Genomic DNA, 27281 nt, shown 5'->3' with positions numbered 1-27281 from the left:
TGGACCAGTACGGGCTGCGGGCCACATTTCCGTACTTGGACAACGTCACCATCTGCGGCCAAGACCAGAAGGACCATGAGGCCAACCTTCAGAAGTTTCTCCAAACCGTGTAAGCCCTCAACCTCACCTATAACAAGGGGAAATGCATTTTCCGCACAACCCGACTAGCCAGCCTCGGATATGTCGTGGAAAACGGAGCCCTAGGGCCGGACCCCGACCGCATGCACCCCCTCCTGCATCTCCCACTGCCCCACTGCCCCAAGGCCCTGAAAAGATGCCTCGGGTTCTTTTCCTATTATGCCCAGTGGGTCCCCAACAATATGGACAAAGCCCGCCCACTGATCAAAGCCACCATCTTCCCACTGACGGCTGAGGCCCGCCAGGCCTTCAGCCACATCAAGGCAGATATTGCCAAAGCCGCGATGCACGCAATGGACAAGGCCATCCCCTTCCAGGTGGAGAGCAACGCGTCAGAGATCGCCCTCGCTGCTGCTGTTAACCAGGCAGGCAGGCCCGTAGCCTTTTTCTCCCATACCCTCAACGCCTCCGAGATTCGACACTCCTCAGTCGAAAAAGAAGCTCAAGCCATTGTGGAAGCTGTGCGCCATTGGAGGCACTACCTGGCTGGTAGGAGGTTCACCCTCGTCAACGACCAACGGTTGGTAGCCTTCATGTTCGACTATACACAGCGGGGCAAGATCAAGAACGATAAAATCTTGAGGTGGAGGATCGAACTCTCCACCTATAATTACGATATCGTATATCGTCCTGGGAAGCTCAACGAGCCCCCAGATGCCCTGTCCCGCGGCACATGCGCCAGCGCACAAGATTACCAATTCCGGGCCATCCACAACGACCTCTGCCACCCCGGGGTCACCCGGCTTCTCCACTACATCAAGGCCTGCAACATGCCCCACTCCACCGAGGAGGTCAGGGCCATAACCAGGGACTGCCAAATCTGCATGGAGTGTAAGCCGCACTTCTGTCGACCAGACACGGCCCTCCTGGTAAAGGCATCCCGGCCCTTTGAGCGCCTCAACATCGACTTCAAAGGGCCCCTCTCCTCTACTGACCGCAATGCGTATTTTCTCAACATCGTTGACGAGTACTCCTGCTTCACCTTTGCAATCCTTTGCCCGACATGACCGCGGCCACTGTCATTAAGGCCCTGCATCGTATCTTCACCCTGTTTGGTTTCCCCATTTACGTCCACAGTGACCTGGGCTCCTCGTTTATGAGCGAAGAACTGCGTCAGTACCTGCTCGGTAAAGGCATCGCCACGAGCAGGACTACCAGTTACAACCCCCGGGGAAACGGACAGGTGGAGAGGGAGAACGCTACGGTATGGAAGGCGTCCTCCTGGCCCTACGGTCTAGGAGTCTCCCAGTTTTCCGCTGGCAGGAGGTCCTCCCCGCGCGCTCCACTCCATTAGGTCATTCCTTTGCACAGCCACGAACGAAACCCCTCCTGACCGCCTAATTGTTTTCCCTCGGATATCCACCTCCGGGGTCTCACTTCCAGCCTGGCTGTCAACACCGGGGCCTGTACTCCTCCGAAAACACGTGAGGAGCCATAAGTCCGACCCCCTGGTCGAGAGGGTCCAGCTCCTTCACGCCAATCCCCAGTATGCCTACGTGGCACCACGGCGGCCGACAAGATACAGTCTCCCTCCGTGAACTGGCACCCGCAGGATCTCCTATGACCATCACCTACCCGCTCAACCTATACCGAACAGTGCCCCCGCCTCTGCATGGCTTACACCCCCCCCTCCTACACCCCCACCCCCATCGCCGATCTACAGGGATGAAGCTCCAGAAGACACGCTCCCGGAGTCAACACCCGTGCCCACATCAACGAGTTCAACACCCGTGCACGCAGCGACGAGTTCAACACCCGTGCCCGCAGCGAAAACAGAGCTCAGGCGATCGCAGCGCACGATCAAGGTGCCGAACAGACTCAACCTGTGAGCCACTTCACCCCCGCTGGACTCCAACTTTTTAACAGGGGGTGAATGTGGTTAATGTATTACGGCAACCATTCACCACTGTATTGCATTGTACTATGTTGTTGCCCTTTTGGGCTCCACCTATGGACTATTGCATCACATTACATAGCATTGTATCATATTGGTGCCCTTGTGGGCTCCGCCCCTGGCTCTGCCCCCTCGGGGGAGGTATATAGATCTGCTGCCCAGTCGGCGGCTCTCAGTGCAGAGCAGTCGCAGGCAGGCACAGTTCTAGCTGATTAAAACCACTGTTCACTTCAACTCTCCGTCTCGTGTGAATTGATAGTCGCACCAGATTCTATGATTCTTTAAAGCCAGATTTGAAATTAAGGCTGAAACTGCATGCACAACTGGGTGCATTTTCTAATAACAGGGTGCAAGTGTGGTTCTGTAAAGATAGTTAAAAGGCGGGATTCTCCATTGCCCAACACTGATATCGTAATTGGCAATCGGGCGAAGAATCAGTGTTTACGATCAAATTTGGAGCGGCGCTGTTTTCGGATGCTTTGCCCCCTCCAAAACAGTATCATCGAGGAATACGCCGCACGCCATTGGGACGCCTCAGCACGTTACCTGAAGGCCCTCCCCCAGATGCTCCGCCCCCAATGGGTCAAGTTCACGATGGCGTGGGACACGTGTGCGCTCAGTTTTCGTGAACCTGGCGAGATAGGGGCAGCAGGGTAGCATGGTGGTTAGCATAAATGCTTCACAGCTCCAGGGTCCCAGGTTCGATTCCCGGCTGGGTCACTGTCTGTGTGGAGTCTGCACGTCCTCCCCCTGTGTGCGTGGGTTTCCTCCGGGTGCTCCGGTTTCCTCCCACAGTCCAAAGATGTGCGGGTTAGGTGGATTGGCCATGCTAAATTGCCCGTAGTGTCCTAATTAAAGTAAGGTTAAGGGGGGGGGGTTGTTTGGGTTACGGGTATAGGGTGGATACGTGGGTTTGAGTAGGGTGATCATTGCTCGGCACAACATTGAGGGCCGAAGGGCCTGTTCTGTGCTGTACTGTTCTATGTTCTATAGCTGCAGAATCTGTCCCCAGCCCGCCATAGTTGGGCGGGAGCCGTGCTGCTGGCTGGGGTGGCTTTGGCGAGGGCTGGGGGGACTGGTGGGGGGTGGCCCGGGGGTGGCGAGGAGGTGTCCAGAAGGGCACTATCTGGCAGGTCGGGTCCGCACGCGGCCAAGGCCATGTTGTACAGAACGACAACTGCAGGTCGTCGTCTTGCGCATGTGCAGCAACGGACCCGGCAGTTCTCCAGGCGTTTATATCAGGAGGGCCGTTCATTTTACATGGCGTGGCTGCTCACCCCTCACTGGTCGGAGCGGGAGTGGCACAAACCTTTTTGTCGTAAAATCAGACACTTCCTCCGGACATTGCCTCAAAATCGGAAAATCCATTCCGAGGTATTCCTCTGTTAAAACTATTGCAGTCTATATTCTACAGTTTCTGATTTTTGTGAAAAATCTGTAATACGTATAAAGGATTGTTTGCTTGTTCAATCTGTATTAAAATGTGCTTCTGTGCCAGCTGAAGTTTTCTGAAATATATTTGGCTTACTCCATGTCTGTCTTTCTCTTTTCCAACATCTCTTTCATTCTGTCTCACATTTGGGTACGTCTCTAGCCATTTAAGTGGGATTGGTACACAGTTCTTGAAATAAGCTGCTGGTATTCCAACGATAACTAATGGGCAGGATTCTCCATCGGCCAAAGCCGGAATTGCGAAACGCGATTGGGCTGACAATCGATTCCGACGGTGAAATCGTGGCGGGCATCGATTTCACATCAAATCGCAATTCTCCGTCGCCTCGACAGCGGCATTGCAGAATGCACGTACATTAAACACCATTTGCATATCATTAATGGCCCGACCCGGTATTTTCCGGGGCCTCCGCGATTCCCCACCTCCGATGGCCCAAGTTCCCAACGGCGAGTTTTACTCGTGCTTTTAAAAATCGTGAAACCGGCGCCGTGGCTGCTGAGGGAGAGAGGGGGTACAGAAAGTGTCCAACATGGCCATAGCCTGTTGACAGTTGTGCCGTTGGCTTCTGCGAGGGCCGGGGGCAAGTAGCAGTGGTGGCCAGGAGGTGGGTTGTGGGATTGAAGTGGACGGGTATGGAGCACCATTGACGCAGCCTGTAAGGCAGCCATGCAGCTTTGCACGCCACTGACTTCCCACTGTAAACCTAGGGCCACAGGTAATATGAGTGTCTCCCCAGGCAACTCCCCTAGGTACCCTCTGCCCCACCGATCCATCAGCGGAATGGGCATGCTCCAGCACAACCAATGCAACCTTGTTGGCTGGGATGAGTTTGTGTGGGGATTGTAATGTGCATATATGGCTGCAGCTTGTCAGCCTCCTGAGTGCTAATCACGGATCCAGCGAATCTTATCCCATTTTTCATTTGAATCGATTATGTTCCACGTGGCGCCAGTACTAGCCCTTCCACAGTGACTGAATGGCTCCAGGTTCGGTGCCAGTATTGCTGTCATGAAAGTCACCAATTCCCCCGCCCCCCCCAACCGGCGTCAACTTAGGGCTGCATTCTCCAGTTCTGCGGCGATGTCCGCAGGATCCGTCTGGTCTCACGACCAAAAAGTCATCGCCGCCCCGGCACCGATGCTCCGCCCGATGGGGGCTAGCAGCTACGCCACGTAAAGCTTTACCTGCTGATATGGACGCAGGTGACGTCCTGAGGCCATCCCGACGACGTGGGGCATAAACCTCGAGTACACCGTTTTTCAGGTGGCGGAGCATCGGAAAAACACCGCCACCCCCGATTCAGGCGTAAAAGTGGATTCTCCAGCACGATTTTGGCATCAGCAATCGAAGAATCCCGCCCTAAATCTGAGGAAGTGGGAATCCAGTCCAATATCTTTTAAGTTTCTATTTGAAAAATGTTTTATAAGTCGAGCAGTGCACAAGGATTTAAGAAAGACAAATAAGTCTTCAGTTCCAACATCCCATTTCTGCTTGTCAAACTCTCACTGAAAATCCCTCAAACTCTTCTGTTGTGTTATGTAATTTGGAATAACACAAGCTACCACTTTGTGCAGTTTTGAGTAAAAGATGCTCCAGACTTTGAAGTGAGTTCAATGTGTTTTATGAACTATTAGCACAGTTCTCAATGAGTTTGACTCTGCTAATCTAAATGTAGTAACTCGGTCTAACTGAAGCAGCCTTGCTCTTAGCCACATGCTGGGGTGTGATGCTGAGGATACACCCTGTCTCACTCTGTTGGTCTGTGGAAAGCGGCGGGGTGTGAGTGCCTCATCCCTTTTATAGTGACATACCACCCCTGAGTAATGTGTTCATTAGCTGCATGTTTGCATATCATGACATCTCCCCTATTTTGTTATGTTTTGTTGGCGTATGTGAATGCATTAACATGTGAATGGGTCTGTCTAAGGGGACTGATGGAGGACAACAGAACAGAGCAAACAAAACAAACGTTCACAAGTCCAGTCTCTGAGGCTTGTATCTGATCCTGGTCGACCGCAGGAGAGGTGGCGGAGGGGATGACGGTGCCTTGATAGGCAGGATGGAAGCCTGACTGGTGGCCTCATGGTGCGAGGTCTCAGGAGGTGGCAATTCAACATATGGAAATGGAGGAAAAAGTGATTGCGGGCAGGCAACTTTGCGCAGTGCCTGTCTTTTCCTTTGTATGGTGGAGCCATCAGCAATACGTACAACATAAGAGCGGGGCGTGGCCTGTCAAACACCGACAGCCAGGGCAGACCACCCACCATCTGGTATCTTGATCCTGACAGTGTCTGCCAGGGATAGCACGGCCAGATCGGTGGCATGGGCATCATAGCCCTGCTTTCGACGGTCTCTGAGCTGCAGCATTCTCTGCAGCACTGGGAGGTGATCCAGGGTGGGCAGGTGTATGGCTGGAAGCATCATCCGCAGGTCCCTGTTCATCAGGAGTTGAGCCGGCGACATGCCAGTGGACAATGGAGTCGACCTGTACGCGAGCAGTACAATGTGTATGTCGGAAGCAGAGCCTGCAGCCTTGCAGATGAGCTGTTTCACAATGTGCACCCCTTTCTCGACTTTTCCATCGGACTGCGGACAGTGCGGACTGGAGGTGACATGCTGAAAATTGTATGACCTGGCAAATGTGGACCATTCTCGACTGTTAAAGCACGGACAATTGTCGCTCATGACGGGGATTGGGATGCCATGCCTTGAGAACATCTCCTTACAGGCTTTGATGACAGTCCGAGAGGTGAGGTCCGGGAGCTTCAGCACCTCAGGGTAATTAGAGAAATAGTCGATGATCAATACATATACGTGACTATTCGCATAAAAGAGGTTGATGCCAACCTTGGACCACGGAGAGGTCACTATGTCATGCTGTTGGAGCGTCTCCTTGCTCTGCGCTGGCTGGAACCGCTGACTGGTAGCACAGTTCAGGACCATCTTCGTGATGTCCTGGCTGATGCCGGGCCAGTAGACAGCTTGCTGGGCTCTGCGTCTGCACTTCTCGACGCCCAGGTGTCCCTCATGAATCTGGCGCTGCACCAAGCTCTGGAGACTGAGTGCAATGACAATCCTGTCCGGCTTGAGGAGGATACCATCAATCACTGTCAGGTCACCCTTCACATTGTAAAATTGTGGGCACTGCCCTTTCTGCCAGCCATTGGTGAGGTTGTGGATGACGCGCCGCAAGAGGGGGTCTTTGGTTGTCTCATCACGGATGAGAACTACCTTCTCATCTGTCGCCGAGAGAGTGCTAGTACACAGCTGCATCTGCGATTCGATGTGACGGAGTGGGACAATGCATCAACGATGATGAGCTCCTTGCCAAGTGTGTACACCAAGTTGAAGTCATCCCTCCTAAGCTTCAGCAGGATTCTCTGCAACTGAGGCGTCATGTCGTTCAGGTCCTTGTGGATGATGTGGACCAGAGGCCTATGATCCGTCTCAACAGTGAATGTCGGCAGGCTGTAGACATACTCATGAAATTTGAGGATGCCGGTGAGAAGACCCAAGCACTCCTTCACAATTTGAGCACATCTGGTTTCAGTGTGAGTCATTGCCCTTGATGCGTAGGCTACTGGTGCCCAGGATGATGTGTCATCTCGTTGAAGCAACGCCGCATCTATGTCATCCTGACTCATATCTGTGGATACCTTTGTCTCCCGGTCCGGGTCGAAGAATGCCAGGACTGGTGCAGTGGTGAGCTTGGCTTTCAGCTCCAGCCACTCTGTCTGGTGTGCTGCCTTCCACTCAAAGGCAGTTGACTTTTTCACCAGGTTGCGTAGGGCCGTGGTGTGTGTGGCCATGTTTGGAATGAACTTGCCCAGAAAATTGACCACACCCAAGAAGCGCAGCACCGCCTTTTTGTCCTCAGGGACCTTCATCACCTCGATGGCCTTGATTTTGTCTGTGTCCAGGTGCACACCATGCTGTGAGATCTGGTCACCTAGGAACTTGAACAACATTTGGACCTGTTTAACTTTAGGCCGTTGGCATGTACACGGCGGAATACCTTCTGGAGACGGGACACATGTTCTTCAGGGATCGTGGAACATATGATGATGTCGTCCACGTATACACGGACTCCTTCAATGCCTTCCATCATCTGCTCCATGATGCGATGGAATATCTTCGATGCTGAGATGATGCCAAATGGCATTCGGTTGTAGCAGTATCTGCCAAAAGGCGCGTTGAAGGTGCAGAGCCTTCTGCTGGACTCTTTCAGCTGGATTTGCCAAAATCCATGTGATGCATCCAATTTGGTGAAGAAGCGTCCGTGTGCCATCTCACTCGTGAGTTCCTCCCACTTCGGGATGGGGTAGTGTTCCCGCATGATATTCTTATTGAGATCCTTGGGATCAATGCAGATGCGCAGGTCCCCCGAAGGCTTCTTTACGTACACCATCAAGTTGACCCAGTCAGTCAGTTCAGTGACCTTGGATATGATGCCTTTTTGCTGAAGATCCTTGAGCTGTGCCTTCAGGCGCTCTCTCAGTGGAGCAGGGTCACGTCGTGGTGCATGGACCACTGGTTTGGCATCAGGTCGTAGCAGAATCCTGTATCGATACGGCAGCGTGCCCATCCCGTTGAGCACATCTGGATACTGGGCAAAGATCCACATGGGAGGATGACGTGGTGTGAACCCTTTGAATGAGGTTCAGCTGCTTGCAGGCGTGCACACCTTGCAGGGATGCCCTGTCCGGCTTAACAATTTCAAAGCGTAACCGTGCACGTGTGAGTCATTTGGATACGTGCAGATGGCAGGATCCCAGTGCCATGATGGCATTCCCGTTGTAATCCAGGAGCTTGCAGGCAGCTGGAAGGACTGTGGGGGGCTTCTTAATGTCTCTGAAGTCTGCCTGTGAGAGGAGGTTGGCAGAGGCACGTGTCCAGCTTGAACTGGATGGGGCAGTGGTTGACCTTCATCACTGCTCGCCATTCGTACTCGGAATCCATAACTTGGATTGACTGGACTTGCGATGAGTCTGGTATGGCATATTCACACGTTGTAATAATGCCCACGTTGTAGGCATTGTCCAGGCATTCATCATTTGGATCTGTTGCACTGCTGGGAATCCTGTAGGCATTGTTGCACACTCCGGATGCGCCATCGTCGGAATTGTGAGCGCTGGCTCCTGATTGGTGGTGCAGATATGCACAGGGCTGCATAGAGACTTGGCTTCCTGCAGTTTAAACAGCATCTGCCTCTTGCAGGGCAGTGTTTCTTTAAATGGGTGGTGCCACAGTTCAAATCAGTCATGGCGTTGGAGTCCTGACGCTCTGTGCGTCGTTGCACATGCGCAGTGCGGTTCACAGATGTCTGCACCTGCGCAGTGCGGGTTTTGGCCGCTTCGTCATGCCGTTCGCATCGCACATGCGTTGGGCCCCGGGAAGAGAGCGCAAAATGGCCGCTTTCATCAATGTTGAGGCGCTGCATCCAGGAGATGGCCTGCACACTCTCTGCCTCGGATATGGCTAGTTTATCATTTTCTGCCGTTTTGTACTGGGAATAGCGATTTTCAGCGTGCTCATGCACTGTGCATGTTTCAATCACGACTGGCAGGGTCATATGCTTGATCTTCAGTAACTGCTCTCTCAGAGGATCAGAGTGAACTCCAAAAAAGATTTGGTCTCTGATCATGGAGTCAGTGCTATCACCGAAGTTGCAGGATGGCACTAGCAGTCTAAGGTTAGTTAAATATGAGTTGAAGGATTCGTCTTTACCTTGCAATCGCTGCTTGAATATGTAGCGCTCGAAGATTTTGTTGGTGTCCACCTCACAGTGGCTGTCAAACTTGTCCAGGATGGTCTGAAACTTCGTCTTGTCCTGGTCTTCAGCGAAGTGAAAGAAGTTGAATATTTCCAAGACGTGATCACCCGCTATGGTGAGGAAAAGAGCTATCTTCCGTGCATCAGACGCACCACTGAGGTCTGATGTTTCAACGTAGAGCTAAAATTTCTGCTTGAATGTCCGCAGTTGGCACTGAGATTGCCGGAGGTCCTGAGCTGGTGAGGAGTCGGAATCTTTTCCATTGTGCCGGTATACATTCGCTGGTCGGCACGGATCTTGCTGAGTTGAACTAACTAGATTGAACAGACTCCTGGTATCATGTTGTGTTATAAATTTGGAATAACACAAGCTGCCACTTGATGCAGGTTTGAGTAAAAGATGCTCCAGACTTTGAAGTGAGTTCAATGTGTTTTAATGAAGTATTGGCACAGTTCTCAATGAGTTCGACTCTCTTCTAATCTAAATGTAGTAATTCAGTCTAACTGAACCAGCCTTGCTCTAAGGCACGTGCTGGGGTGTGATGCTGAGGATACACCCTGTCTCACTCTATAGATGTTGGTCTGTGGTAAGAGGTGGGGTGTGAGTGCCTCATCCCTTTTATAGTGAGATACCACCCCTGAGTGTCCTGACTGCTCATTGGTCGTGTCCTATTCTATGTGTTCATTAGCTGCATGTTTGATAACATGACATCTTCTATCTCCATAAACAACTAATTTCATACCCCCAGTGGGGATGGAAACATAGATCTAAGCGCCAGAACCTTGATCCCTTTGAGCATCAATCCCCATTGGGATACCTTCATGAAACTTTATATACTATTTTTGCTTGCTTCAATTTCTCTGTTACAGGATATGCATTCTTACTCCTAACTTTTTAATACTTAATTTTCACCCCTGTTCTTTGCCACAATGAATATCAACATGATATTATACTTACGGCAAAATTTTTCTGTCCTCCAGTTTTCTGGTTTCCCTCCAGCATGAGAGCATTGCCTGGAATATTCAGCAGCTGTGCTGCACAGGCAGAATGAGTCCAAGACTTTGCTACAGGTGCACATGTCCTGCATGCAAGCCTGTATGTAATGTTCAGTATTTAAACGGGATTTGCAATCTGCAAATGCACTTCTTGTGAGGAGATTTTCACAGGCCTCTCTCTGAAAAACATGAGTGTAATATACAGAACTCTAATGTCTGAAAAATACAGCAGTAACATTAAAAATATGTGTATGTTTGTGTGAGTGATTGAATATTTATATGAGTATCTGAATTGGTGAGTATTCATGAATGTGTGAAAGTGTACGTGAATAAGTGTGGATTTGCTTGTTCCCACCCTTTTTTACATACTCACAGGAGAACTTTAGTTCCAGTAATCTTTCAGATATCGTAGAGTTATATTCTTCCTAAATGCAAGATGATTTCTGCTTACTCTTACAGTCCTGAAGGCATTTTTTCAGGATAAGGGTAGTGTTGTGAAGGTGCCATTAGCTTTCATCATATAGAAGCATAGATGGTGAATATTCAGCTTTAACAGGCATCTTAATTCAACCTATTATTGTCTTGCCCAACATTTACACACAGATATGCAATTTTCTGTAAATTAAATTGTTGCCAAATTTACATTGAAATAACTCCAGCAAAAATGGGATGAACTTCAAGGACTTTGTTAACCTTAGATGCAGACTTCAATGCGCTCAGACAAATCAGTGAAACTTACATATTGTTCACATAAAGCGTTGGTTTCAATCTCGTGCTCATTTACATCTTCACATCTCTCATTTGGCTGGTGGATTTTTTGAAGATTTCCAAAATGAATGGGTGACATTTTTTGACCTACAATTTATGAAAAGACAACACTTTATAGTTTAAAACTATTTAGTTTAGCAAGGTTTAAAGAGGTTCAAGAGTTCTTGACTTACCATCCACAATGAATTCATTGTATAAAGGAAGGCCATTATAATCTCCACAAAGCCCACATGTCTTATTTTGAAATTTCACATCAAGTTCCACCTAAAATATGGAATAATAAACTGATTGACATTTGGCTAATAGTTAATTTCATGAGCGAGCCTTACAGTTTTCATTGCAAATAATTATAATCTTAAACTGCCTTCTGTACCAGGAGCAAATGCCTCAGACATGGCTTGCAACTCTGGGACAGAACTTAGAAATATAGAACAAAGAAAGAACAAAGAAAATTACAGCACAGGAACAGGCCCTTCGGTCCTCCCAGCCTGCGCCAATCCAGATCCTTTATCTAAACCCGTTGCCTATTTTCCAAGGATCTTCTTCCCTCTGTTCCCCGCCCGTTCATATATCTGTCCAGATGCATCTTAAATGATGCTATCGTGCCCGCCTCTACCACCTCCACTGGCAAAGCGTTCCAGGCACCCACCACCCTCTGCGTAAAAAACTTTCCACGCACATCTCCCTTAAACTTTCCCCCTCTCACCTTGAAATCGTGATAGAGGGCAGAATATTGCAGCTACCAACACGTTTGCAGGCAGGGGTGGTCCCATAAAATTCCCCTGATGGCCTTCCCATTGTCTACTTAGCTGTCCCCTGATCTGTCTACAATTGAGGTACTCAGTGAGCCTCAGTGATCAACACATGTAAATGTAAATAAAAATATTGCCACAGCCCAAGAGGTCAATAGGCTGCTCTCCTCTTTGAGAAAGAACTGGCTGGTGGTGATTTAACCCAAGGATCACCAAACCTCAGGAAAGAGGCAAGCGTGAGAAGGTGGGGCCTTCATGAATAACCTCAGCCAGTACAGGAATTAAACCCAGACTGTTGATGTCACTCTGTATCATGAATCAGCCATCCAGCCAAATGAGCTAAATCGATCCACTGCAATACATATACCAGCAGTAAGATGAAGTCTCAATTGTAGATCTATGTTGAACTTCTGTGTCTGCTTTTAGCTTCATTTGTATTAGTCTAGAAAAAGCCTTCCTCGTGTGCCTCCATTTTAATAGGGTTTCTATTTTTACCTACTGTCAGGTGAATTTCTCGGATTCAGGAAACCTAGCAAATAAGTGCAGGTGAGAAAAGCTGAATCCGTTAGATTAGGGCCTTTACAGAACTGCTCGTCTGCCAAGAAAATTAGATGTGTTCCCTTCGGACCCAACACATTATCCTGTAGTATCTCTCCTTGCAACAATTTGCCAAACCTAATCTTCCCTATGGCACCCCACGATCATCGTACCCCTCATGATAACTGTTACCATGCCGAATCTCTCCACTCCCATCATCTCTCTCCTCATCCCATCTCCTCTCTACCATTGCCATCTTCCTGTGATGTTTTCTCTACTCTTCCCACAATCTCCCCCCACAATCTCACTGCTCTCTCCACTCCTCACAAGGGTCTCTCTCCCCCACAATCTGTCCCTCTCACCATGATCTCTCTCCTTCACTCCATCTCTCCTCCTCATGCTGTCTCCTCCCACCATGACCTCTCTATTACCCTCCCACTCTCCTCCACCTGTGATCTATTTTCTAAATGGGGAAATGCTCAGGAAATCAGAAGCACAAAGGGACTTGGGAGTCCTTGTTCACGATTCTCTTAAGGTTAACGTGCAAGTTGAGTCAACAGTTAATAAGGCAAATGCAATGTTAGAATTCATGTAAAGAGGGCTAGAATGCAAGAACAGGGATGTACTTCTGAGGCTTTATAAGGCTCTGGTCATACCCCATTTGGAGTATTGTGAGCAGTTTTGGGCCCCATATCTAAGGAAGGATGTGCTGGCCTTGGAAAGAGTCCAGAGGAGGTTCACAAGAATGATCCCTGGAATGAAGAACTTGTCGTATGAGGAACAGTTGTGGACTCTGGGTCTGTACTCGCTGGGGTTTAGAAGGATGAGGGGGGATCTTATTTAAACTTACAGGATACAGCGATGCCGGGATAGAGTGGACGTGGAAAGGATGTTTCCACTTGTAGGAAAAACTAGAACCAGAGGACACCATCTCAGACTAAAGGGATGATCCTTCAAAACAGAGATGAGGAGGAATTTCTTCAGTCAGAGGGTAGTGAATCTGTGGAACTCTTTGCCGCAGAAGGCTGTGGAGGCCAAATCACTGAGTTTCTTTAAGACAGAGATAGATAGGTTCTTGATTAATAAGGGGATCAGGGGTTATGGGGAGAAGGCAGGAGAATGGGGATGAGAAAATATCAGCCATGATTGAATGGTGGAGCAGACTCGATAGGCCGAGTGGCCTAATTCTGCTCCTATGTCTTATGGTCTTATGATCTCTCTCCTCCCCACCATGATCTCTCTCCTCCCTTTCCACTCTCCTCCCCACCATGATCTCTCGCCTCAACTCCGTCTCTCCTCCACCCATGATCTCTTTACACCCATCTCCTCCCGCCCACAATGAACTTTCTCTTTCTCCCTCAAAATTTCTTCGCTGGCCCACAATTTTTCCACCTCCCTACAACCTCTCAGTTAACCCCAAAATCCACAATATCTCCTCTCCTCGCCAACTCCAACACTTTTCGACCTACCTGCTCTATTGCTATGGCCTTGGGCCACAGCTTTCCTGAATGAGAGGCAGGCAGCCTGGTTAGCAGGAAACCTGGAGAACTAATTTAACCATGCCCTGAAGGTAAAACTTCACAGTGCTCTGAGAAAAGCCATACTTCTGGGTTTCTGACCAGAACTCCCCTACCCACTCTGAATCTGTGCGTTAGTAAATAGCAGAGCAATTGTCTATACAGCTATTGTCCACATCAAATAATTATAACTCTCTACAGCCTGTATTGCCTTTTAAAACAACATTGTTACTCTGTCTCCTTCCTTATCTTTCCTATCCATCTATTGTATTATAAAATTGTCTAGCTTGAAACAAGCTTTCTATTAAATATATTAAATCTATACTTCCTACAAAATCATAGAATCCTTACAGTACAGAAGGAGTACCCTATAGTTGAACTCTGTATTGCAATACATGCATTTCTGTTTTGCTTATTTTAACACTATTTTATTTGTGAATATTTTGTCCAGGCTATGCTCCACTTTCACTTCCCTCTTTTCCCCATTTATATTTATTCCATTTAATTTTATTCCTCTACTCTCCATATCCCTGTTGCTAAATTGTTTGATGATGCCTGATAATTAATGTTAATGTGAAAATGAAAGTCGCTTATTGTCACAAGTAGGCTTCAAATGAAGTTACTGTGAAAAGCCCCTAGTCGCCACATTCCGGCGCCTGTTCGGGGAGGCTGTTACGGGAATTGAACCGTGCTGCTGGCCTGCTTGGTCTGCTTTCAAAGCCAGCGATTTAGCCCTGTGCTAAACAGCCCCTTTCCTGTGCTATGTTTGCAAAGATGTGGAGATGCCTGCGTTGGACTGGGGTGAGCACAGTAAGAAGTCTTACAACACCAGATTAAAGTCCAACATGTTTGTTTCAAACACTAGCTTTCGGAGCATTGCTCCTTCCTCAGGTGAACTGCCTTTTAATACAATAGGTGCCTTCCTCACCTGAGGAAGGAGCAGTGCTCCGAAAGCTAGTGTTTGAAACAAACATGTTGGACTTTAACCTGGTGTTGTAAGACTTCTTACAATGTTTGCAAAGTGCAGCCAGCATTACCCGCATTGTTGAATGCCTGCACAGTTCAGTGAGAGGCCCAAAAATCATGAGACTAGTGCCAGTTAAAACTTGCCAGCACTTAGACAGCCTGCACCTCATGAAGAGGAGGTATGTTGTGGCTGGAGTAGCCACTGCAATTAAGTCTTATGTGGAAGAAAACATAATAGTGGCAAAATATGGCAGATACCAGATTCCAAGATCTCTCAAATTGCAATGGAGGATTTGGTTGGAAAACAACAGAAGAGATGGGCTCCATCGACAAGGGACCGGGAGGCCCCTCCAGACAAACTCTCTGAAGATAGTGGGAGCAATATCTATCGTTTTGAACCTAAGATTAAGTGGAATGACTTTAGAAATGAAGTCTCTCCTCCATTTTGTTTTCCCCCAACACTGTCCCCCATCTGGCCAACTGTGACTTGTTTGACTTTCATAAAGTGCTGACCTTGTTCTGCCATTGACACATTCTGTTACGTTACCTTTATGCCATTATCAGCACCTTCTTTAACACTACCATTAACAGTACTTTTGTCTTGAGTCCACGACATGTTTGTCAATCTCTCCTGAGCTCCCATCTATCCCTGATCTATTTTGCTCCATCTTCTCCACTCCTCTCTCCAATTTATAATCCTAATCATAACAGGCAGCACGGTGGTACAGTGGTTAGCACTGCTGTTTCACAGCAGCAACGGTCCGTGTTCAGGATGTGCAGGTTAGGTTATGGGGTTACGGGGATTGGGCGGGATGGACACGGAGTAGATATTGGTAGAGTGCTCTTTCGAAGGTTCATGCTGACTTGATGGGCCGAATGCATCCCTTATGCATGTAAGGATTCTGTGATTATATGATTTCTGCTTCTCTTCAGCTCTGAAGAAGAGCCACATGGACTTGAAAGGTTAATTCTGTTTCTCTCTCGACAGACACTGCCAGAAATGCTGAGCGTACACAGCACTTTTTATTTTTATTTCAGATTTCCAGCAATATTTTCCTTTTTTATAACTATGGTGGACTGGGGCACACCCATAGATGGTGATGATAATGTCTGGGACATTGACTAAGGTATGATTCTGTGAATATGTCTAAGACATGATTCTGTGAATATGATTATGTCAGATTGTTGCTTGACAAGTTTGTGGGGCAACTTTCCCAATTTTGGTACAAGTGCAATTAAGGGTACAAGTTTGGTACAGTGCTGAGTGTGCCATTGTCATTTCCAGTGCCTAAGTTGATACAAGGTGTCCTTCTGTTTTTATTCCTTTTCGACTTTACAACAGCAGTTTTGTACAACTGAGTGGCTTGCTTGGCCATTTCAGAGAACAGTTAAGTGCCAACCACATTTCTGTGAGTCTGAAGATACATGTAGTCCAGACCAGGTAAGCTATGTAACCTTCCCTAAAGGACCTTAGTGAACCAGGTGGGTTTGATTTTACAACTGATGATGGTTTCTTGACACCATTCCAGATTTTAAAAAAATAATCAGTTGAATTAGTTGCAATTAAATTCCACTAGCTACCGTGGTAATTAACGGATAATGTTTGCTAGAGCATTGATCTGCAAACTGACAATCAATATCATACATTGGCTGACGTCATGATTTGCCTGCTGTGCATATTTCTGGTGGACACTCACTGCACTCATGCAAACGCCTTCACCAATATGGGATCTGGTGTGAGTCTACATGCATGATGTTTTGGACCTCGGAGTCTACTCATAGAACCTAAAAAATGGGTGTTATGCAACTTTGCACCTGCTATGTACTTTGCAGAGAATAACACACTTGATACAAATGTGATGAATGGAGGATGTTAGGAATGGTGGATTCTAAATATTGGGACAATTTAAGGGTTAAAAGCCTGGGGTTATAGCGGTGATATTTTTAAAAAGGATTTTGTTTTGTAAAGGACTGTGAGCTTTTAGGAAGCAGAAGGGGAAACTGACCAAAGGAATGTGGTTTTTCAGGCTGGGCTAATGCATTGTGGTTTGACTGGGGTAAGTTCCTGAGGAGTTAATGTACTTTCAATCTGCAGAGAGTAATTTGCTTTTCATTTTGTGGAGATAATGTCATTTGCTGGTTGGAGGCAAGTAATGTAGGGAGACAGGGCGGCATGTGACGCAGTGGTTAGCACTGGGACTGCGATGCTGAGGACCTGGGTTCGAATCCTAGCCCTGGGTCACTGTCCATATGGAGTTTGCACATTCTTCCTATGTCTGCATGGGTTTTATCTCCACAACCCAAAGATGTGCAGGTTAGGATGATTGGCCACGCTAAATTGCCCCTTAATTGGAAAAAAAAATAATTGGGTACTCTAAATTTATTTTTAAAAAAGGAATGCAGAGAGACATGTTTTTGGAAAAGCTTTGGAAAGAAGAGTTGAAGTCTAATATGTTTGACAGTGAGTCCACAATTCTCTCACAGTAGGATAGTTAGCACAAGAGCAATACTATTTAAAGCACAGTGATCTTGTCTGGAGACAAGGAAGAATCTGAAACATGCCAGGTGAACCAGCCTTTTGAATATATTCAGCCAGAGTCTGAAGGGGTTCTAAAAGGAATCAAATCTGTTTTGCAAAGCAAGTATTAGTCTCTGCTCTGCTGATTTTAAGATAGACTGAGAGCTGTGTGTTTCTTTCCTGTTTAATGGGAAATTGAATTGCAGTGTTTAAGAGGTAATTGTAAGCTGTTCTTTTCAGCTGTGAATTTAAAGAGTTTAATATTGTATCATAATAAAGTTTTGTTTTAAAAATACCAATTCTCTATATCTTCATACAATCACTACTGGAGCGAATCATTCCTTCTGCACAGTCTTACAAATAAATTAAAATATTGAGCTTTCAGTCCAGAATCTTAGCCAGTGAAGCGGTCTGGTCTGGGATCATAATACAAGAGTAGTGTGTTATGTATAGTGGCCAGGATTCTCCACTGCCTGCCGCTGAGCTCCTGATGCGGCGGAGAATCTCGGATTGAGCAAAAAATATCTGGTGCCGATACCTTTGCGATGCTCCGCCCACCCGTTAGCAGCAGCATCAAGGTTCACAGCCTGCTCTGGTGGGAGGATGCAAATGAGTCATTTGAACCCATTTCCATTCTATTAATGATCTGGACACCGTATTCTTCACTCATCCATGATACTTTGGTCCTCCACCAGCCCCATCAGACTCCCCACCAGAGACCCACATTGGTGAGCCATCAAAGACCCCAACATCAGATGCCCTTATCAGAGACCACTCCATCAGAGACTCACCTCATATCAGAGACCTCACCACCCCCCGCCCCGCATCACCCCTACTTAGTTGGTAAAGAGCAGTCCAGGCAGAAACAGTGAAAAATCACTGCCTTTTCACTTAACTGTTCCTTACACCTGCTGCCTCAGACAGATGTGTAGAAAGCAGCAGTTGTAATTAATAGAGAGCCAAAACACATCACAAGGCTTTAAACTGCCATGGACTCTTTGATCCACAAGACTTCCACTTTCAAATAGCAATGGCTTTTAGTTGGCTGAAATTGACGAGTAATAGCTTCCAGACAGCCAGTTGTCTGGATTGTTTATTTTTATTTCCCTTCATATTTGAATGCATTTCAAATAGCCTGCTTTGAACCCAACCACAATGTATATCAACATTTAAGAGTTAAGTGCTTTCACGCTCTTTTTTTTAACAGCAGAAAGTACTTAATGCTTTTGATGTGGTCAGGAGCTGTCAGTCATAGTTAGATATTAGATCTGAAGGGGCTTAAAGCCTTATAAAAGAACAAAGAACAATACAGCACAGGAACAGGCCCTCCAAGCCTGTACCGGTCATGATACTAACCATTGCCAAAACCCTCAGCACTTTCTTGTGCCATATCCCTCTATACCCATCCTATCCATGTGTTTGTCAAAATGCCTTTTGAACGCCCTTAATATATCTGCTCCCCAACCTCCCCAGGCAACGTGTTCCAGGCACTCACCACCCTCTGCGGAAAAAACGTGCCTCGCATATGTCCTCTAAACTTTGCCGCATGGACCTTAAACCTATGTCCCCTGGTGACTGACTCCTACACCCTGGGAAAGAGTGTCTGCCAACCACTCTATCCATGCCCCTCATAATCTTGTAGACCTCTATCAGGTCACCTCTCAACCTCCGTCTTTCTAATGAAAACAGTCCAAGTCTATTTAGCCTCTCCACATAGCTAACACCCTCCAAACCAGGCACCATCCTGGTAATCCTCCTCTGCACCCTCTCCAAAGCCTCCACATCCTTCTGGTAGTGTGGCAACCAGAATTGTGCGCAATATTCCAAGTGTGGCCTTACCAAGATTCTATACAACTGTAACATAACTTGCCAGTTTTTATACTTGATGCCCCGTCCAATGAAAGCAAGCATTCCGTATGCTTTCTTGACTATCTTGTCCACTTGTGTTGCCATCTTCAAAGATCTGTGGACATGCACACCCAGATCTCTCTGACTTTCTATATTCCTAGAGTTTTGCCATTTACGGTATATTTCCCCTCTGTGTTAGACCTAACAAAATGCATTATCTCACATTTGCCCGTATTAAACTCCATTTACATTCTCACTGCCCAAGTCTCCAACCTATCTAACCAAGTCTATATCTGCTGACAATCCTCAACACTATCTGCCACTCCACCAACCTTGGTGTTATCTGCAAACTTACTAATCAGACCGGCTACATTTTCTTCCAAATCGTTTATGTAAACTACAAACAACAGAGGCCCAAGCACAGATCCCGATGGAACACCACTAGTCACAACCTTCCATTCAGAAAACTACCCTTCTACTGCCACCCTTTGTCTTCTGTGACCGAGCCAGTTCTGTATCCACCTTATCACCTAACCTCTGATCCCATGTGACTTCGCCTTTTGTACCAGTCTGCCATGAGGCTCCTTGTCAAAGGCTGTACTAAAGTCCATGTAAACAACATCCACGGCCCTCCCCATATCAATTATCTTTGTTGCCTCCTCAAAAAACTCAATCAAGTTACTGAGGCATGACCTCCCTTCAAGAAACCATGCTGTCTATCGCTTATGAGTCCATTTATTTCCAAATGGGTATAAATCCTGACCCTGAGAATTCTCTCCAATAATTTACCGACTATCGACGTGAGGCTCACCGACCTATAGTTTCCAGGATTATCCCTGCTACCTTCCTTAAACAGCGGTACCACATTAGCTATTCTCCAGTCCTCTGGGATCTCACCTATAGTCAATGAGGATACAAAGATGTCAGTCAAGGCCCCAACAATTTCCTCTCTTGCTTCCCTCAGCAAGGGGTAAATCGCATCCGACTTCTGATATTGTTTTGGCTCTCTTTGAAGTAACAGCCGTTGCTTTATACAGTTATGTCTGATGCAGCGGGTTTAAGGGACAGTTAAGTTAGGTGGTCTGATCGGGGTCTGGTGGGGGACTGGTCACCCTCATGTGTGCGAGCTGTGGGCGGGAGGGGGGGGGGTGACCCAGTAATTCCCATGGGGGGGGAGGGAAGGATGCTCCTCCTTGTCAGCAGGGATGGGGTGCACAAGCCACCAGATCTTGTTATTGGGCTGCCTGCTCAAAATGGTGACCCAATTCCGGGATTCGGTCTTCAGTCCAAACCCTGCATGGTGTGTCTCACCTTGTACCTTTCTCTTACTTTATGCCACAAGTAATATGTTTCTCATCCACTAGCCTATCATATTTATTACAGTGCAGACATGATAATATGCTGGAACACATTACAATTCTTAACTTGTTTATAAAATTTCACCAATGATTGTATTTACCATAAGAGCATCCTCTCTGTTCCACATAAGAGTCAACCCAAATTTCCCATAGAGCTTAGTGTAGTGAGTAGTTTGCTCCACATACAGACCAGGTCCAAAGTAAGGAAGTGACACTCTAAAAAATATAAATAAAAGACACATTACCAGGCTTACTGCATAATACTTACAGATGAAGTTCTGAAATCAGTGACAATTACTCAGTCTCCAACTTCACTGTAATACCTGTCATTCTGAAACAACTTCATCTAGGGGAGAAGATTGATGTGACATTTTAGTAACTTGGGTGTTCAATTCCTAGGCGTAAGATCAAGGGCTGAATTCTCCGGTTGCTAACCCTAAAATCGCGTTTGCCGATCGGCCGGAGAATCCCCTTTCATGACCAAATTGGGAGTAGCACCACTTGAACATAGAACATAGAACAGTACAGCACAGAACAGGCCCTTCGGCCCTCAATGTTGTGCCGAGCCATGATCACCCTACTCAAACCCACGTATCCACCCTATACCCGTAACCCAACAACCCCCCCCTTAACCTTACTTTAATTAGGACACTACGGGCAATTTAGCATGGCCAATCCACCTAACCCGCACATCTTTGGACTGTGGGAGTAAACCGGAGCACCCGGAGGAAACCCACGCACACAGGGGGAGGACGTGCAGACTCCACACAGACAGTGACCCAGCCGGGAATCGAACCTGGGACCCTGGAGCTGTGAAGCATTTATGCTAACCACCATGCTACCCTGCTGCCCCTGAATGATGCTTGAATGATGCTTCGCTCCTCCAAAGTGGCCACAGTTGGGGGCGGGCCAATCTGCAGACGGGGGGGCTTTGCCAAGGGCTGGGAGTACTATGGGGGGTGCTTTGGGCGCACAAGCCGGCCAAAGGGTGCACTATTTTGCAGGCTGGGTCAGCGAGTGGCTGCTGCCATGTTGCATGGTGCGGCCGCTGCAGGCCGCCTCCGTGCACATGCACGGCCACATACCTGGCAATTCTCCAGGCCGTTTGGGCAGCTAGAGCTGGGTGCTCTGCCTTGCTGCTCGCCCCCAGCCAAACGGAGGATCAGTGGTCATTTTACGCCATTTTTTCCCTCGTAAAATGTTACCATTCCCAAGCCAGGGTGGGACATAGCCTCAAAATCGGAGAATCCAGCCTCAAATTCTGCTTGGAATGGTGAGATAAAAAGTCTCTTCTGGAAGAGTTTGAAATGAAACAAGTCCAGCTAGACTCAACCAAAGTCCAACTGGGATTGGCACGACAAATAGGTCATTGTCTGGATTTTAGTGCTGCAATTATATTCATAGTTTAAAAAATTATATTTTGTAGGTCGTGGGCTTCACTGGCAAAGTGGCATTTGTTGCCCAACCCAATTTCTCTTGAACTGAGTGGCTTAGAAAGCTATTTCAGAGGGAAAGTAAGAGTCAACAACATTTCTGCGATGGCAGATTTCCTTCCCTAAAGAATGTTCGTAAATCAGGTGGATTTTGATGACTAAAGATGATCACTGAGACACGTTTTCATTTTCAGATTTTATTAATTGAATTGCCATGGTGGGAATTTGAACTCCTTTCCCCAGAGTATCACCACCACCACCAATATGGTATTAGTGAATATGGCAGGAACTTAAGCTTTGCACTTTTCCACAATGTTGTATAGTCACATTGATCCCTGTGCTCAATATGCAATAGGCAGTGGCTGAAACCATTATATAACATATTCACACAAATGAAAACATTGTTTATAAACCAGTTATCTTAAAATGTTCCTCTTTATGATGACAATGAGAAATGTAATAAAAGTTTTGATATATATATAAATATAGACACAAATACACCTATTGTTTAAGAATAAAAGAAATGGGCAAGTTAAGCTGCTACTTCAATGTTTATCTGTCTATCATGGTGCATGCACATGCAGTATTAAACTTAAATATTAAAGATTCCAAGACTGTCAGACAAAACTGTAAGTGACCAATGGGTGGTCTTTGAAGAGGAAATAGTTCAGTACAATCAAGGTATATTCCCACAAGGGGAAAAAGTAAACAAATTCAGAGTTCTCCAAATGATGAAAATGAGTAAAATGAAACAGAAAAAGACAGCACATGACAGATGTCAGGTGGATAATATAATTGAGAATCAGATTCAATGGGGGCGGCACGTGGCACAGTGGCTAGCACTGCTGCCTACAGTGCAGAGGACCCGGGTTTGAGTCCCGGCCCTGGGTCACTGTCCGTGTGGAGTTTGCATATTCTCTCCGTGTATGCGTGGGTTTCAACCCCACAACCCAAAGATGTGCAGACTAGGTGGATTGGCTATGCGAAATTGCCCCTTAATTGGAAAAAGAATAATTGGGTATTCTAAATTTTGAAAAAAGAGAATCAGATTCAATATTGAAGGTTCATATGGGAATTGGAGCAACAAATAAAAATTCATAAAGGCTGGCTTTACTTAAAGTTGATTAATCACCAGGACTGGATGAGATGCATCAATGGATACTGAGGGGTGGAAATAGCGGAGACACTGGCCATAATCATTCAGTCTGATTTCCTTATTTGGAAGCCAATAACATCTGATATGAAAATTGATCAAAAAATTAGGAAGCCCAGAAACATGTGTTGAAAACACACCTTCACAAAAATGTCAGCCCACTTTGAAATAAGGACAACTCCATGAAAATAATTAGATTATTTAAAGTGCTACATCTGGTCAACGTTGCTATATAGATACAAATGTTGGAATAAAAGTTGGAATATAAACAAGCTAATTGAAGTTAAATTAAATGGAACAGAGATGTGGGGCTGGATTCTCCGTTCGTGAGACTAAGTGTTGACACTGGGGCAGGATTCGTGGACTTTCACGATAGCAAAACTGGCGTGGAACCTGGACCGATTCAGTGACTTGGGAGGGGTTAGCACTGGCGCCATGTGGAACACAATCGATTCCAATGAAAAACAGTGTGGGATTTTCCGGGTCCATGATTGACACTCTGGAGGCTGATAAGCTGCAGCCAAATATACACATTGCAATCCCCAAACACTCTCATCCCAGGCAATAATATGGCACTCGTTGTGCTGGAGCACGCCGACACAGCTGATGGGTCAGCTGGAGCCAGAGGGCACCCAGGGGGTGGTCTGGGGGGACACCTATATGCCTCCTGGCCCTAAGTTCACAGTGGGCAGTCAGCTGCGTGTGCAGCTGCATGGCTGCCTTTCAGGTTGTGGCAATGGTGTTCCATGCCCGTTCACCCCGACCCCACAGCCCACCTCCTGGCCACCCCCCGCTATTCCCCCCGGCCCCGACAGAAGCCCCCCCTGGCCAATGGCAGAACCGTAAGCAAACTATGGTGATGTTGGAAACTTTCCATACCCCATCACTCTCCCTCAGCAGCCACAACGGCAATTTAATGATTTTGAAAAGCACAAGTGAACCGTGTCATCAGGAACTCGGACCATTGGAGGCGGCAAATTGCGGAGGCCCCAGAGAATACTGGGTTGCAATGACGTGCAAATGGTGATTATTGTAAGGGGGTTCCGGACTGCATTAACGCTGTTGTCGAGGTGACGGAGAATTGTGATTTGGCGTCAAATCAACGCCCGCCATGATTTTGGCGTTGGAACCTCTTCTCTGTCCAATCGCTTTTCACAATTTCAGCAGCACGGCTTCCTCCCGACTGTGGCGGCGCCAAACACAGTTCACAGCCGCCACGTGATGTTGACGAAAACTAAGAGCATAAGTGAACTGCGCTGTCGGGAACTTGGGCCATCGAGGGCGGAGCATTCGGGGAGGGCCTTCAGGTGACGTCCTGTTTTTACACAACGCGACCAATGAATATTCAGTGAGGGGGAAGACCCGTGGAAGGGCTCACTGAAGACATTTTCATGGTTTTTAAATTAGGTCCTGGGGCTTCCGTAGCAGGATTCTTGTTACGCCACTGGAGAGGGGTCTGGAAAACTGGAAAGCGTGATCTTGTTGGCGAGAACTGCGTTTACCGATTCTTACAGTATCTTGTGCTCACGTCGCTGTATTCGCTAACAGATAACGCAGGCTGAAAATCACCCCCACTATCTCTTTGAGTATAAAATGAGGTATGACATTTTCTGATTCAGAGGCAAGAGTGCAACCTATTGAACCCCAGTGATATGGGTGATTTGGAAGAGAGTTTTAGTAGAAGAGCGTGTTAATGGACACTGTCCCCTGTCTGTACACAAACATCAACTGACCCATGCTTTTACACATCTACTGCCTCCAGGTTCATTCACTGACATTATCCTTCTGACCTAACAGACGCACAGACTGAACGTACCCCAGACCATCCACAAACAATTACTATCTCCCAGTCCGTCCAAATACACGGAGTGTCCACTGTTCATACAAACACGCTTATTGGGCGAGATTCCCCGTTTCTTGACTCCGATTTCATAATTGGCGATCGGGCGGAGAATCCCTTTTTACAACGGAAACTGGGGCAGCGGCTGTTTTACGCAGGTATCGCATGCTCCACCCCCTCTGACAGGGCGTCATCGCGGTGTGCGCCTCACGCCATTGGGACGGCCTCAGGACTTCACCTGAAAGCCCTCCCCCGATGGGCCGAGTTCACAACAGCACGGGAAACGTGTGGTCCCAGCCATGCAGGAACCAGACGTGGCGGCTGCGGACTGTGGGTGCTGCTGGCTGAAAGGGCGTCCAAGAGAGCTGGGGAGACAGGTGGGCTTTGGCCAGGGTATGGCGAGGGGTTGTTCAGGGGGACACTATCTGGCACGTCGGGCTCATGCACGGCCGATGCCATGTTGTACTACGCGGCAGCTGCAGGTCATCGGCGTGCGCTAGCGCGGCCACGGACCCGACAATTCTCCGGACATTTATTTTGTGGAGGCCAGCTGTTTTATGTGGCGTGACTGCAAGCCCCTCAAAGGTCACAGCATCGGTGACGGGACGGCGCCAATATTTTTCCACATAAAAAGCCAGGGAGCTCCGTACTAAACCTCAGAATTGGAGAATCTGGCCCATTGTGTTCTGACAAGGAGACAAAGAATGACCGTATTCAAGTCCTTCAAAGACATTGGTGGCCCTCCTGTCTAGTCCAATGCTGAAAGTCCCACAGTCCACCCACAAATTGATCATCTTGCTGTCTAATCGCAGACACTAAGCATCACTACGTCTATACCACATATGCCACCTTCATATCCTGTCAAAATTGATTACTTTCTGCCCGTCCACACACATTGATTGTCCCCGTCCACCCACACACGCTGATTGTGCCAATGTCCATCCATAAATATTGATTGCCGCCTGTCTATCCACATGCACTGACTGACCCCTGTCCATCTACATACACTGACTATCCCCTGTTCATCCACACACACTGACTATCCCACTGTCCACCCACACACACTGACTGCCCCCCTGTTTACCCATACACACAGACAGACCCCTTGTCCATCCACAGACACTGACTGACCCCCTGTCCATCCGCACACACACTGACTGCCTCCTGTCCATCCACCCACAATGACTGAACCCCTGTCCACCCACACACACTGACTGACCCCCTGTCCATCCACACACGACTGACCCCCTGTCCACCCACAAATACTGACTGACCCCGTCCATCTACACACAATGACTGACCCCCTGTTTACCCATACACACAGACAGACCCCTTGTCCATCCAGACACTGACTGTCCCCCTGTCCATCCACACACACTGACTGTCCCCCTGTCCATCCACACACACTGACTGTTCCCCTGACCATCTACACACACTGACTGACCACCATTGTCCATCTCTGCACATTGACGGACCCCCTGTCCATCCACACACACACTGACTGCCTCCAGTCCATCCACACACACTGACTGACCCCCTGTCCATCCACACATACTGACTGACCCCCTGTCCATCCACACACACTGACTGACCCCATGTCCATCCACACATTTACTGTCCCCCTGTTCATCCACACACACTTACTGTCCACCTGTTATCCACACACTGACTAACCCCCTGTCAATACACACACTGACTGTCCCCCTGTCCATCCACACACACTGACTGTTCCCCTGTCCATCCACACACTTACTGTCCCCCTGTCCATCCACACACACTGACTGTCCCCCTGTCCATCCACACACACTGACTGTTCCCCTGTCCATCCACACACACTGACTGTCCCCCTGTCCATCCACACACACTGACTGTTCCCCTGTCCATCCACACACACTGACTATCCCCCTGTCCATCCACACACACTAACAGACCCCTTGTCCATCCACACACACTGACTGCCCCCCTGTTTACCCATACACACAGACAGACCCCTTGTCCATCCACAGACACTGACTGTCCCCCTGTCCATCCACACACACACTGACTGCCTCCTGTCCATCCACACACACACAGACAGACCCCTTGTCCATCCACACACACTGACTGACCCCCTGTCCATCCACACACACACTGACTGACCCCCTGTCCATCCACACACACACTGACTGCCTCCTGTCCATCCACCCACAATGACTGAACCCCTGTCCACCCACACACACTGACTGACCCCCTGTTCATCCATACACGACTGACCCCCTGTCCACCCACAAACACCGACTGACCCCATCCATCCACACACAATGACTGACCCCCTGATCATCTACACACTGACTGTCCC

The 27281-nt window shown here is 47.8% G+C and overlaps 1 protein-coding gene across 1 annotated transcript in view; it reads right to left on the bottom strand.

Moving 5' to 3' along the window:
* The window catches only part of LOC119970928 (mucin-2-like), a 254661-nt gene that overhangs the window by 222304 nt on the left and 5076 nt on the right, over window positions 1–27281 (bottom strand). The window contains exons 3-6 of the mRNA XM_038806037.1: window positions 20619–20733; window positions 11195–11285; window positions 10993–11108; window positions 10216–10432 (exon numbers count right to left, since the gene is read on the bottom strand). Of these exons, the coding sequence (XP_038661965.1) occupies window positions 10216–10432; window positions 10993–11108; window positions 11195–11285; window positions 20619–20733 (539 nt within the window). The remainder of the gene's footprint in view (window positions 1–10215; window positions 10433–10992; window positions 11109–11194; window positions 11286–20618; window positions 20734–27281) is intronic.

Source organism: Scyliorhinus canicula, chromosome 9 (genome assembly GCF_902713615.1).
Source record: "Scyliorhinus canicula chromosome 9, sScyCan1.1, whole genome shotgun sequence".
Taxonomy (NCBI): Eukaryota; Metazoa; Chordata; class Chondrichthyes; order Carcharhiniformes; family Scyliorhinidae; genus Scyliorhinus; species Scyliorhinus canicula.
Note: the sequence above shows the minus strand (reverse complement) of the source record. Positions and strands in the feature narration are given on the sequence as shown.